The sequence below is a fragment of the Somniosus microcephalus genome, chromosome 2, assembly GCF_052327205.1.
Source record: "Somniosus microcephalus isolate GS21.2 chromosome 2, FLI_Smic_1.0, whole genome shotgun sequence".
Lineage (NCBI taxonomy): Eukaryota > Metazoa > Chordata > Chondrichthyes > Squaliformes > Somniosidae > Somniosus > Somniosus microcephalus.
Window position 1 is genome coordinate 170,222,143 of NC_140988.1, and position 13,726 is coordinate 170,235,868.

General features: G+C 45.2%; 1 protein-coding gene across 6 annotated transcripts in view; it reads left to right on the plus strand.

The window, feature by feature from the left end:
- The window catches only part of cc2d2a (coiled-coil and C2 domain containing 2A), a 317,140-nt gene that overhangs the window by 245,774 nt on the left and 57,640 nt on the right, over positions 1-13,726 (plus strand). For 5 of the 6 annotated variants that reach the window (XM_085966208.1, XM_085966216.1, XM_085966224.1 and 2 more), the window contains one exon: positions 11,212-11,415. The exons of the other annotated variant lie outside the window; for it this stretch is intronic. In XM_085966208.1, coding sequence (XP_085822334.1) covers positions 11,212-11,415 — 204 coding nt within the window. The remainder of the gene's footprint in view (positions 1-11,211; positions 11,416-13,726) is intronic. 6 annotated transcript variants of the gene reach the window in all.

Below are 13,726 nucleotides of genomic sequence, written 5' to 3' on the forward strand. Positions count from 1 at the left end.
CTCCTCCACCCCCCCCCCCCCCCCCCGCGGCATTGCCGGCTGCTTTCCGCGAGCCCGGCACTTCTCCGTGGTGCCGGGCTCATTTGCCGGCACTATCAAGCGGCGAGCTCCCCGTTGCATGCACCTCCCCCTTAAGAGAAGGAGGAGGCCTGCAGTACCGCAGCCTGCCGCTCCGCAGGGGGTGGCGCAGCGGCACCTACAGCGCTGAAATTCAGTTTCAGCGCCCCAAGCGGGGGCGGGCACACCCTGGAATAGCGCCCGGTTCCGACTTGGGGCGCAAAAACTGAATATCTGACGGGCGCAACTGGCTCCGCGCGCAGCGCTAACTTTTGGGCGCTAGCCAGCTGGTGGGGCCTTACTGAATTTCTAGGCCCAAGAGTCTAATGAGGATGAAGAACTTAATGTAATTAATATAAGTAGAGAAAAAGTACTAGAGAAACTAATGGGACTAAAAGCCGACAAATCCCCTGGACCTGTCGGCCTACATCCTAGGGTTTTAAAAGAGGTGGCTGAAGAGATAGTGGCTGCATTGATTTTGGTCTTCCAAAATTCTCTAGATTCTAGAATGGTCCCAGCGGATTATAAGGTCGCAAATGTAGCAACGCTATTCAAGAAAGGAGGGAGAGAAAAAACAGGGAACTACAGGCCAGTTAGCCTGACATCAGTCGTCAGGAAAATGCTGGAATCCATTGTTAAGGAAGTGGTCTCAGGACACTTAGAAAATCATAACATGATTCGGCAGAGTCAGCATGGTTTTATGAAAGGGAAATCCTGTTTGAAAAATGTATTAGTGTTTTTTATGGATGTCAATAGCAGGGTAGATAAAGGGGAACCAGTGGATGTGGTATATTTGGATTTCCAAAAGGCATTCAATAAGGTGCCACATAAAAGGTTATTACACAAGATTAGGGCTCACTGGGTTGGGGGTAATATAGTAGCATGGATAGGGGATTGGTTAACGGACAGAAAACAGAGAGTAGGGATAAACGGATCATTTTCAGGTTGGCAGGCTGTAACTAGTGGGGTGCCGCAAGGATCAGTGTTGGGGCCTTAGTTATTTACAATCTATATTAATGACCTAGATGAAGGGACCGAGTATAATGTATCCAAGTTTGCTGATAACATAAGAACATAAGAAGTAGGAGCAGGAGTAGGCCATACGGCCCCTCGGGCCTGCTCTGCCATTCAATAGGATCATGGCTGACCCGCACCTAGACTCACGTCCACTTCCCTGCCCGCTCCCCATAACCCTTAATTCCCTTTTCAGCTAGGAAACTGTCTATCTCCGTTTTAAATTTATTTAATGTCGCAGCTTCCACAGCTCTCTGAGGTAGCAAATTCCATAGATTTACTACCCTCTGAGTGAAGAAGTTTCTCCTCATCTCAGTTTTGAAGCAGCAGCCCCTTATTCTAAGATTATGCCCCCTAGTTCTAGTCTCACCCATCAGTGGAAACATCCTCCCCGCATCCACCCGATCAAGCCCCCTCACAATCTTACATGTTTCGATAAGATCGCCTGTCATTCTTCTGAATTCCAATGAGTAGAGGCCCAACCTACTCAACCTTTCCTCATAAGTCAACCCCCTCATCTCGAGTCAACCGAGTGAACCAAAGCTAGGTGGGACAGTAAGCTGTGAGGAGAACACAAAGAGACTGCAAAGGGATATAGATAGACTGAGTGGGCAATAAGGTGGCAGATGGAGTATAATTTAGGGAAATGTGAGATTATTCACTTTGGTAGGAAGAATAAAAAAACAATATTTGTTAATTGGTGAGAAATTTTCAAATGTTGGTGTTCAGAGAGATTTGGATGTCCTCATGCAAGATGCACAGAAAGCTAGCATGCAGGTACAGCAAATAATAAGGAAGGCAAATGGCATGTTGGTCTTTATTGCAGGGGGGTTGGAGTATAAGAGTAAGGAAATTGTACAGGGCCTTGGTTAGACCACACCTGGAGTGCTGTGCACAGTTTTGGTCTCCTTATCTAAGGAAGTATCTACTTGCCTTGGAGGCAGTGTAATGAAGGTTCACTAGATTGATTCCTGGGATGAGAGGGCTGTCCTATGATGAGAGATTGTGTAGAATGGGCCTATACTCTCTGGAGTTTAGAAGAATGAGAGGTGATCTCATTGAAACATACAAGATTCTGAAGGGGATTGACAGGGTAGATGCTGAGAGGTTGTTTCCCGTGGCTGGAGTGTCTAAAACTAGGGGGCATAGTCTCAGGATAAGGGGTAGGCCATTTAAGACCGAGATGAGGAAGAATTTCTTCACTCAAAGGGTTGTGAATCTTTGGAATTCTCTGCCCCAGAGGGCTGTGAATGCTGAGTCTTTGAGTATATATAAGGCTGAGATAGATAGATTTTTGGACTCTAGGGGAATCAAGGGATATGGAGATCGGGCGGGAAAGTGGAGTTGAGGTCGATGATCAGCCATGATCTTATTGAATGGCGGAGCAGGCTCGAGGGGCCGTATGGCCTCCTGCTCTTATTTCTTATATAAGACACCAATTAGAAGAGGTAGGTACTGACAGATGGAGTGTTAAAGGTTGGTGCAAAAAATGGAAGGAAAATTGACAATGGGAGGGTCAGAGTGAGCACCAGTGGAAGGAGTACAGACTGATGGAATAAGCATAATCTCATAATCATGTGAAATCAAAATTATAGTTGCAATCTATTTGAATATTATACTAATGTAGAACAGTTTGATAATGGCACAATAGATTGGTTTACTTGCAAATCCTGCTTAATGCTGCAAATTTTAAAATTGGCAAAAAGTTAGCTCAAAATCTGGACTGATAAGTGGTGTTAAAAAGCCAACCTACTTGCATTAGATTTTTAATCTTTAGCCAATGGAAATGCTCTGAGTCCTTGTTAAATAACTAAATACATTATTTGCATGAGGACACCAATGGAGCCATCCTTTGTCTTCATTCCCTTGTCAGTATTGGGTTGCACAGGGTATCCCTGCATCAAGAAACTGCATCGCAGGAAAAGCTTCCATGGTCTACAGAATCCTAGAACTTTACAGCACAGATGGAGGCCATTTGGCTCTTTGCACCTGTGGTGGCTGTCTGAAGGAGTCATCCACTGAGTCCCTTTCTCCCCATACCTGTTTTAATTATTTTTCAAATACTTATTCATATCCATTTTAAAAGCTATTATGGATTCTGCATCCACTGATGCTTCTGGTAGGACATTCAATGTCCTAATAACACTGTTGAAAAGGAATATTGAGAAATCTATTTGAGATGCACGTCAGCTTCTATTGAGTGAGGGGCTAACTGAATTAACTTTTCCCCAGATTTCAGGAATAGTTACAGTGCTTGGTGGAGCCAGAGTCTGAGGAATGCAATGCTGAGAGACGAGCAGAGCAGGAGAAGCAGATGACTGACACAGGCGCTTTTGACTGCACAGCTAGCATTGTGGATCAGTTATTTTCCAGTATTGCAGAGTAGGTTTTGTACTTGGATGCTAGAATGAAAGTTATTAAGCAGCATTATGTAAGAAAGAAAAGAGATTTATTTTGTGTTGACTAATCAAAATATGAATTTCTTTAACTGAACAGTTTTCTGGTTTCAGCGAGAGACCAACTCCTCACCAAACCTCTATACAGATAATACCACATGTTAAAAATGTATTTTTTTCAGGGAGGAGAAGACTACAGAAGTTGCATTTTAAATTGCATACAGTAGACTCTGAGCAAGTGCTAACTGTTGACATATGCCTAGTGCTGGGTAATGTCTATATGTCTAATAATGTCTATATCGGTTTGAACTCTATGGTGGTAATTTTGACTGTGCGATAGTGTAAAATGGACAATAACGAATTGGCAGCGTGTTTTACACCTCTCCTGGTTTTAATTACCATTGAAGTCACTGGAAATTAAAATTTGCAGAGATGCAAAACGGGCTGCCAATTCGCTATCGCCCATTTTACATTATCGCACAAAGTCAAAATCACACCCAATGGGCTGAATTTTGCCGGCACTCAGAGGGTGGGTTTGGAGGCGGGTCCGCTGTCAAAATCCAAATAATTGACAGCGGCGCAGTACCCCGCTCTAAACCCACCTCCTTGTCAGTTTCTCTAGTGCCAGTTCTGCCTGCGCTTTGCAGACAAGGCACTAAGCAGCGGGTCATTCGATTGTACTAGTTGAGAGGGTGTTTAAACCAATTTACTCACCATTTTAGCAGGCACAGAGTATTTTCCCAAGTTTTCCATGTGGCTCCCATCGCTCGGGGATCACACCAGGTATGTATGTCGGGTTCTGAACAACTCTCCATTTCTTTCAATAGGTGACAGCTGCAAAAGTGGTTTAAAACCTACCATTTTACAGCTGGTCACTTTCCACTCTCAGACGCATCAGTCTTGAATATTTGGAAGAGATTTTTCAGCTTTATGCATTTGGGAAGTGTTTGCAGTAAACACTCTACTCACTGTCAACCCCTTCCAACATCATATCTCACCCTTGATGGATTGCTTGTCATCTGAACTTCACCTGGCAACTGAAACATCAGAATGGGCACGATTTATGCTCTGTCACCTTGGTCCTCCAAATCTGATGACGATCAGCTGCAGCAGCAGCAGAACCAGCAACAACAAGAGCACCAACCTTCTCCTCAACCACTTGATGCTGCACATGGCATCAGCACAGGGGTGCACTGCGTCGGAGGCCATATTCCAAAATATATATGTATACAGGCAGAGGATGAGCTTCCTCAACATGACGGAGCAGCAGTGCCAAAGGAGGCTCAGGCTATCGCGCCAGGTCATCGCCGACATTTGCACATTGCTGGAGCAAGACCTGCAGCCCAGAGGAAGGGGTGGACACTCCTTACCAGTGGCTGTCAAACTCACCCTTGCCCTCAACTTCTTCGCCTCAGGCTCCTTCCAGGCAGCTGCAGCAGACCTTTGCAGCATCTCGCAGTCGGCCACGCACAGATGCATCGCGCAGGTGACTGATGCCCTCTTTAACAAGTCCAAATTATATTCATTTTACCACTGATGAAGCCAGTGTCACTGAGCGTGCGCTTGGCTTTGCCGCTGTAGCTGGCTTCCCACAGGTGCAGGGAGTCATCAACTGCACACATGTGGCCATCAAGGCACCCCATCACAACCCAGTAGCATTTGTTAACCGCAAGGGATCCACTCCCTCAACGTTCAGCTGGTCTGCAGCCATAGGGAGATTATCATCCATGTGTGCGCCAAGTTCCCTGGCAGCTGCCATGACTCATACATCCTGCGTCATTCCACCATCCCTCAGCTCTTCGCACTGCCAAACAGTCGTGGCAGCTGGCTGCTTGGAGACAAGGGCTATCCCCCGAAGACGTGGCTCATGACACCTTTGAGGAGGCCAACAAATGAGCCTGAGGGACATTATAATCAAAGCCACATCTCCACGAGAAATGTCATCGAGCAGTAACTTCATGCAACTCATACATGTGGCTGCCACCCGCGTACGCAGGTTTGCATCACCCAACACCATGCAGTGGTCAAACAATGAATTGTCCCTTTTTTGACTCTCACTACCATTGCTAGGTGTGAAATGAGCCCTGACCCTTCACTCTGCAACTTCCACTTCATCACACAAATTTGCCAATGACCTCCAAGTGTGACAATTAGATGATTTATTAACAGCACTTTATAGAATACTAACATGACATTGATAAAGAAAGACATTCGAGTGACGACCCATGTGACTATTTGTGTGGGCTCTTTCTTTTCCGGGTGCTTCTATGTCGTGCTACCCCTGCGGCTTCAGCAGAAGTAGAGGCAGCCTCCTCATCTCCGTGCTGCGCCTTTGGCAGTCGTCCTCTGGGCTTTGGAGCCACTGATGGCTCCGCCAAAGTCTGCTCCTCCTGCAACTGTGCATGCGCAGACTCGGCCATCGCTGTCTGGGGAGGCATCTGGGGCTCTGACCGAGGAGTTGGCAAGGGGGTGGAAGTCAGAGCGCTTGGGGTGGAGCCCCCACTTCCATGTCCCCTCCCACCATCATCCCTTTCATGGGTCACCCGCACTTCCCTGCTAGCAAGTAGCTGAAGAGCACCGTGCTGCACTTTAGTGGGGCCATGAGGGCCCACCTGTATACTGACATCCCTCCTACAAAGGATGTCTATAAGCTTCTGGTTTCTCTCCTCCATAGATGCCCATCTCTCCTCCATAGATGAGCATCTATTTTGAAGAGAAACCATGTTCTGATGCAACCGGCGCCATGTCTCCTCCCTGCAGGTGGCCATCCTATCCATAGAGGAAGCTATAGTTGTGTAAGACGTTCAGGTTGTCTGACAGTTTATAGAGTTCAGACCCGTGGAGCAGACAACTCGAGACAAAGATTTCAGGTAAACTATTCTTTACTTAAAATCAGCAAGAGGTTACAAGTAAGTTCCCAAAATACAACCCGTACTCAAATTATTTACCTGTTGTAAGCTAGCACGCACGGAATGGCAACCGTACTCAAATAATTTACTTATTACAGGTAAGCGCGCACAGATCATAATAAAAATAATTCGTACTCCATTCATTTACTTATTTCAAGTAAGCACGTACGAATCTAAATCATTTACTTTAAGCTCGTGATCATAAGCAACCACATACGTACTAACACCAGTGAGAGGTCAATTCAGCGATGACTGACTAGATGTATGACTTTAACTGGCAACTGACCAAGTTGCCCTCGACTGCAGCAACGAGTCGTCAATCTACAGCATCATTTATACCCCAAAACTTGGCAACTCGCCCGCAGCATTCATATCCCGAACTGTGTGAATAGCCTTGTTTTCTCTCTCACTTTCTTTCCTATCTGTTTTGATGCTTAGTAAACCAAGGCCAGACGTTCAGAGGTTGGAAAAAGTCGTCGTTTTTGCATCTGAGGGTTGACTCCTGGTTCTCTCCGAATTTTCAAGATCTTACCTTTTGGAGAAAATAAACAGCTTGCAAGCAAATCATTTATTTTACAAATGTTTTAGCCAAGCAGTCTCTTGACCTCAAAGCTTGTCAGTACATTTGGTCACTTTAGATTCAGTCAAGTTTACAATGAACGGTATGTTCTTACAGTTGCCAGTGAGTGCGCCACGGTGTTGCTCATGCTGGAGACGGACTCCTCCATTCTCTGCACACTCGCAGTCGCCATGGTCACAAAACCAGTCAGAGCCTCCTGCACTTGCTTCTGTAGCTCCAGGATCGCCCTCTTCCTGGATGGCCCCCGAGGCTCAGCGTCTGCATGCAGCTAAGCAGAGCTAGGAGATTCCTGCGCCCTCCGACGAGGAGTCTCCACTGCTGTCAATGTCTCCACCATCTGCAGCACGGTGGCATAGTGGTTAGCACTGTTGCCTCACAGCGCCAGGGACCCGGGTTCGAATCCGGCCTCGGGTGACTGTGTGGAGTTTGCACATTCTCCCCGTGTTTGCGTGGGTTTCCTCCGGGTGCTCCGGTTTCCTCCCACAGTCCAAAGATGTGCGGGTTAGGTTGATTGGCCATGACAAAAAAAAATTGGCCCTTAGTGTTAGGGGGGGATTAAATACGTGGGGTTACGGGGATAGGGTGGGATATGTGTTGGTGTAGGGGTTACGGGGATCGGGTGGGATATGTGTCGGTGCAGGCTCGATGGGCCGAAATGGCCTCTATCTGCACTGTGGGGTTTCGTGATTCTGTGATCTGCTGCTGCTCAGTTGTGATCTGTGAAACACCAGGTGACAACACTACTCTATCTCGCGACAGACCCACCGAGGTGTGCGACTCTGCACTGGTGCTGGGTTGGATTGTCTGAGGTGATGCTGCGCCCTCAAAGACAGGAGGCTCCTCTGAGGAGGAGTCTTGCTGTTGTTCCTGGACATTAGTGGGGGGGGAGGAATCCTGATGGATCTGTGGGAGAGTGAACACATCAGTTAGATATACAGGATGTCTACTGCAGACATATACCATTATCCACATGATGAGCATTCATCTTGTCTTGACATCACACCCCATATGAGACAATGATGAAAGGCATGCAATTATATGGAAATTCATTCTGTCACCAGCTTCTTCTACTGAGCCCCTCTCTCCATCCCCCACTTCGGAACGTCCACCACTCCAGCAATTTCCAGTGCTGCCTCCTCTGCACTCGTTGGATATGACATGGTTTATGGAGGTCCTCCTCCCGTTCTCTCCCTCTTTTATTGTGGGCTATCTTTTCCTGCAAGGAGGAAAAGGAGAGAAGGTTCAGTGAGGGTGATGGTATGAGTGTAAGGAATGGAATGGCGTAGAGATTTACACTGACAATTTGATGGAGTGGGCTGGCAATACCAAGTTGCCTCCTTTTGTGTTGTTATTTGCTGTCATTGTATACCGATGAGGCTCAGTGTGAGTGCTGCATAGTAAGATGGCGACCTGATAATGTAGATAGAGTTAGAGGGATGGATGAAGGTACAAGGGATGTTGGGCTGTGTAGCGTTGTGCAGGAGTAGGGGTGGCAATGCAGAGCGGTGCGAATGTGATGAGACACACAGCAGCATCTAGGTAATTGTGGCTTAATACTCACTTTTCCTGATCTTACTAGATCATTGAACCTCTGGCAGCACTGCACCCAGGTGCGAACCACCACTGACATCCCCGTAACCTCCTGCGATATCTGCAGCCACGCTGCCTTTGCTGGGCAGGGAAGAGACCCTCCCTAGGTGCTCTCACTCCCTCCACAAGATGATGGAGGGACTCATCTGTGAAGCGAGATGCTGCTTGTTGGTGCTGCAAGCTCATATTTCAGAGACTCAAACACTGACAGCACTGAATGCTATCAATTTGCACCTGACAGTAACTGGGGCTGTGGTCCCTTTAAATAAACTGGTAATAATCGCGTCATCTGGTGACGTCACCAGACCTGCACCCTTTAATTGGGCCAGGAAACGCGCAGGGCGGGCCTAACAAGGTCTATTAGGGCAAGATTTGATTTATCAACGGGATCCATGCAGCAGCAGGGTCACCTATTCCCGCCGCCAACCTCTCCCGCCTTGAAGCTGCCCAGGTAGGCAAAACCACGGCCAATGTGTTTGGTGGTAGAGAGAGAGGATTGTATTTGCTTCCAATAGTTACAACATCCTATAAATGATGCAACTCCCTAATGAATGGCTTGCCATTCTCATTTTATAAAGGTATACCACAAATATCCTTTATGCTGTATGTACTAATTAACAGAATTTTCTTTTCAAGGTTACAACTTTCAAGAGTTGTTTGTAGATTTAAAGCTGTGTTAGACTGATTTCCTGACCCCCCACTGTTTCCAATAGAGACAATGGTGGGCAATTGCCTCAATACTTTATGCAGGTGGTCTTTGCTATCAAGAGCTTTAAAACTACCACTTCTGGTAGACCATTCTGCCACTTCAGTGAAGTAGAGAGGGAGTGGTTCACTGTCGGAAGTGCCGTCTTTTGGATGAGATGTTAAACCAATGTCCTATCTGCAAACTCAGGTGGATGTAAAAGATCCTATGGCACTATTCGAAGAAGAGTAGGGGAGTTCTCCCAGCGTCCTGGCCAACATTTACCTCTTGACCAGCTCATCTGTTTTTAGGCGTTGGTTATTTATTTTATTGCTGTTTGTGGGACCTTGCTGTGTGCAAATTGGCTGCTTTGTTTCCTATATTACAACAGTGACTACATTTCATTGGCTGTAAACCACTTTGGGATGAACAATTAAGTTACACAACAGCATTGGTGAGCTCTAGCAGCAGATCACTAATGGACCTCTCAGTAAGAAATAGTCATATTTTGAAAATGTGGGCAAGAAAATATATGAAAAGATGAGATCAGTTTTTAAAGAGAAATTCTGAACATAATTAGACGAGAGGAATAATTTTCTGACTTTGCACTGCTGTTTGGTGCTTTGCCTGGTGGTACATATATTAGAAATTTGGCTATATTGTCCACGTGATTTTAAACCATTTAAAATGAATGGTTAGCAAATCATGAACACCCGTATTTTCTAATAGACAGTTCCAGTGGGCAGGACTCCCCACTGGGAGCATATAAGTGAAAATTATCCCCATGAAATATACACATACATTTTATTTGCCTGTATAAACCAATCTACATTGTGGGATTTTGTTGCCATCTCTGTACATTTTGAAGTTTTGCTTTGATTTGTTCGGATTTCATAACAGCGTTTTGAATCTACACCTATGTCTTTCTGCTCCTGCTCTTTATATCTGTCTTTATTTTCTCTCTCACTTTTGCTGCTTATTTGCGGATGATTGAGATGCTGAAAAAGGTAAAATATCCCTCGTTTTGTCAGCTTAACCGTTTGATCTGCTGCTGTAAATGGAAAAATAATTCTAGCAAAGATCTTTAAATGTTTCAATAGTTTAACAACAAATGAGGATTATTTTAAACTTGTATTTTGTCTTGGCATATCTTAAAAATGTGTGTAACAGTTTAGTTTAAACTAGCAGGGGAGCCCCGCATTGCAGGGCTTTTTTGGGCCTGGTCGATGTGTGGGCCGGGAGCCTGGGACTGGATTTGGGCTGTTGGCAGTTGGAGAAGCCTAGGGCCCGGGGCTGGGGTATTTTCGAGTGTTTTTTAACCTAAACATTTCTAGCTTTTAATACCTTCAAAGATGAAAGTTAAAGTACTTATAAAACATGTTTGGTAAATCTTATTGAAAAAAAATAAGATACTAACCTCGATGACCATATTTTTAGCTTGAGGCAATGGCTGCCAGATCCCTGAGCTGAGAATGGTTAGTCCCGCCCACACACACACACCGATTGGTCAACCATCAGGTGACTGAACTGTAGGATTGGTCAATCATCACGGCACAGGATTGGTCGACCTTGACGTCAGTCAATGCTAAGGAGTGGATAATGAGTGGAATTTTGAAAGTTTTTTGTATAATGTGCGAACAATTTTTGTCCGACCAAAAAGTAAATACGCCTACAAGAGTCCCCTAATGATGAGCTTTCTTTTGATATAACATATGTGTAGGTACGCTCTATAACTTTTGATTGTATAGCCGGACAGACAGACAGACAGAGAGACATACTCTTATAGCTAGAAGATAGATATTGCAAAATAACATCTGTCAGTCTGCAGATGATTGAAGTTTTCTAAAAGTAGTTAACATCATTTTCTTATGATTTCTTTTGATTATTTGTACCAGTGTTTCAAAGTCATGTAGCAGTTCTGCTGAATGTTAAAACAAAGTCTTCCTGATATTTGTTGAAACCTTTTGATTTGATTTTTAGTTTGAGACTCAGGAGGATGAGAAACTATTTCAAAGAGCAGAAAAGTTCCAGCAGGAAGTGGAGCAGAAGTTCCCAAATCGTCGATGTGTTACTTTAGTCACAGATCTCACTGGCAAGATGGTTTTTGTTACCAGGTTCATTAGACCACTTTTTCCACCTCAGGAGCTGCTTGATGCCTTTCCTAATAACCCTGAGGCCACAACAGTAAGTTCTTTTTATGCAACACCTAAAATTAAAGTGGATTGGATATATTCTGTATCATTTGCAGAGGATACAGGCCAGCTATCAATGGCTTTCAGAAAATAAACCAATCTATGCCATTGAGCCTAGAATTCCTTTGCCTCACAGGTGCAGTTCAGGTATGATCACAACACAAACAAACCATAGAGCCATAGAAGTTTGCAGCACAGAAGGAGTCCATTTGGCCCATCATGTCTGTGCTGTCTCTTTGCTAGAGCAATCTAAAACTAACCCCACTGCCCCATTCTCTCACCATAGCACTGTATCTGCCTCTGTTTCAAATATTTATCCAAACTTCCCTTAAAAATTGCCATTGTTTCTGCCTCAACTGCCCTGTGGCAAAGAATTCCATGTTCGAACAACTCTTTTTTTCATAAAGAAAATGTTCCTAGCTTCTTCTCACTTGTTGATCATTTTCAGTTAGTGATCCCTCTTCATTGACTCCCCAATCAAAGGAAATGATCTTTTCCTACCGATTGTATCGACACTTTTCAAAATGTTAAAATCTCTTTGATTCTCCTTCTCTGCTCCAGTGGAAATAATCTCAATATCTCAAGCCTCTCGTGATAACTATAGTTTCTCATTCCTGGCATCAACCTACCATCTCTATGGCTTTAACGCTCTTTCTGTAATGAGGTACCCGTGAGCATTTCTACCCCTATAACAGGTGATTGTTCAAATTTGTTTTTGTATATTAGTTAAACCTTTGGAAATTCATTTTTTGGTGATTTTAGCCAAACTACTAGCACGGATTTAATGAGCGGGTATAGAGGGACAGGCATAGTCTTGCTCTGTAGGGTGACCCAAATTACATAAACCCCATACCAAAAAGATGACTTCAGTATAAATACAATAAAATCTTCGACTACAGTTGGTTTCCCTCCCTCGTTTCCCCCTCCGTCACTTAAAAAATTGATAGTTTACTTTAATGATGGCCCGGATTTTGCGGTCAGTGTACTCTCCGAGTACGCCGTCATACCGCCTTTGAAAAGGACAGAGGGTTGTGAATCTTAGGAATTCTCTACCCGAAAGAGCTGTGGATGCTGAGTTGTTGAGTATATTCAAACCTGAAATCGATGGATTTTTGGACTCTAGGTGAATCGAGGGATATGGGGATCGGGTGGGAAAGTGGAGTTGAGGTCGAAGATCAGCCATGATCTTATTGAATGGCGGTGCAGGCTTGAAGGACCGTATGGCCTACTCCTGCTCCGAATTCTATGTTATGACAGCAAGTTTTTGATAAAGCGCATGTGCTGAATCCCGAACTTGCAATCGGTCAAGTTCTCACTTGACAGATGATCTGCACCGACATGGAAATTCTAATTACTGGTGCAGAGTTGGACTAATTATGCTTGAAAATTTTACGGCCGGTGCAAACAGGCGCGGCAGCCTGTTTGCACAGCGCAAGGGGATAACTTTTTGGAAATCCAAGTATATATTTAATTTTAAAAGCTGAAACTACAAGCCAGTCTTTCAAACGTCAGCCCCCATCAGAGTAGAAAACTCTTTCAAAAATGTTAAATAATATACAAAATAACATTCCACTGTAGCCTGACTTGAATGTTGCAAGCATTTAAAAGTAATTTCCCACGATCGTGAGTGAGAGACTGGGAGTGAATGAGACACCTTCTGTTTACTGATTGGAGCACCGGCCCTCATGATCCCAGGTACGCTTCCGCACGCGATGCGCCCCTGGGATCTGTGGGCCACTACATTGCCCTCTACTATGCAGCGTCTGCCAGCAAGTTCTCGAAGGAGGGTCCCCATCAGGTAAGTGTGCATTCCGTTCCGATGCCGGCGGCATATGTCGGCGGCGTAATTCTTAATTAAGGCGCCAACCGTGAAATCCAGGCTGATGTGTTGCTATGACAGGAATTTTTGATAACCTGTGGCAAATTCTAAAGGGTGTGTCTATTCGCAACACCAAAGTTCTGAGTGGTCCCCTTGGATGACGAGACCTGATTGCTGATTAGCTCCCTTGGAAGAGAAGTGATACCCAACAGTTTCTCTGGAATGTGTAATTCGATCCTCCCTGCCTGAGTATTTAGTTACTTTACAAAGTGTAATTTGAGCCATTCTGACTGCCTATTCCAGACAGGACAGAGCTCACTTGGAACAGACAGGGCTCACCCTCACGGGTTAAAACCTTCTCCCACCCCACTGCCCAAGTTCCTGACCTTCTCCCTTCGCCCAAACAAGTTCCTGCCCCCACTGCCCAAGTACCTGACCTCCTCCCTCTCTTTCTCCCCCCACCGAGTTCCTGACCTACTCCCGC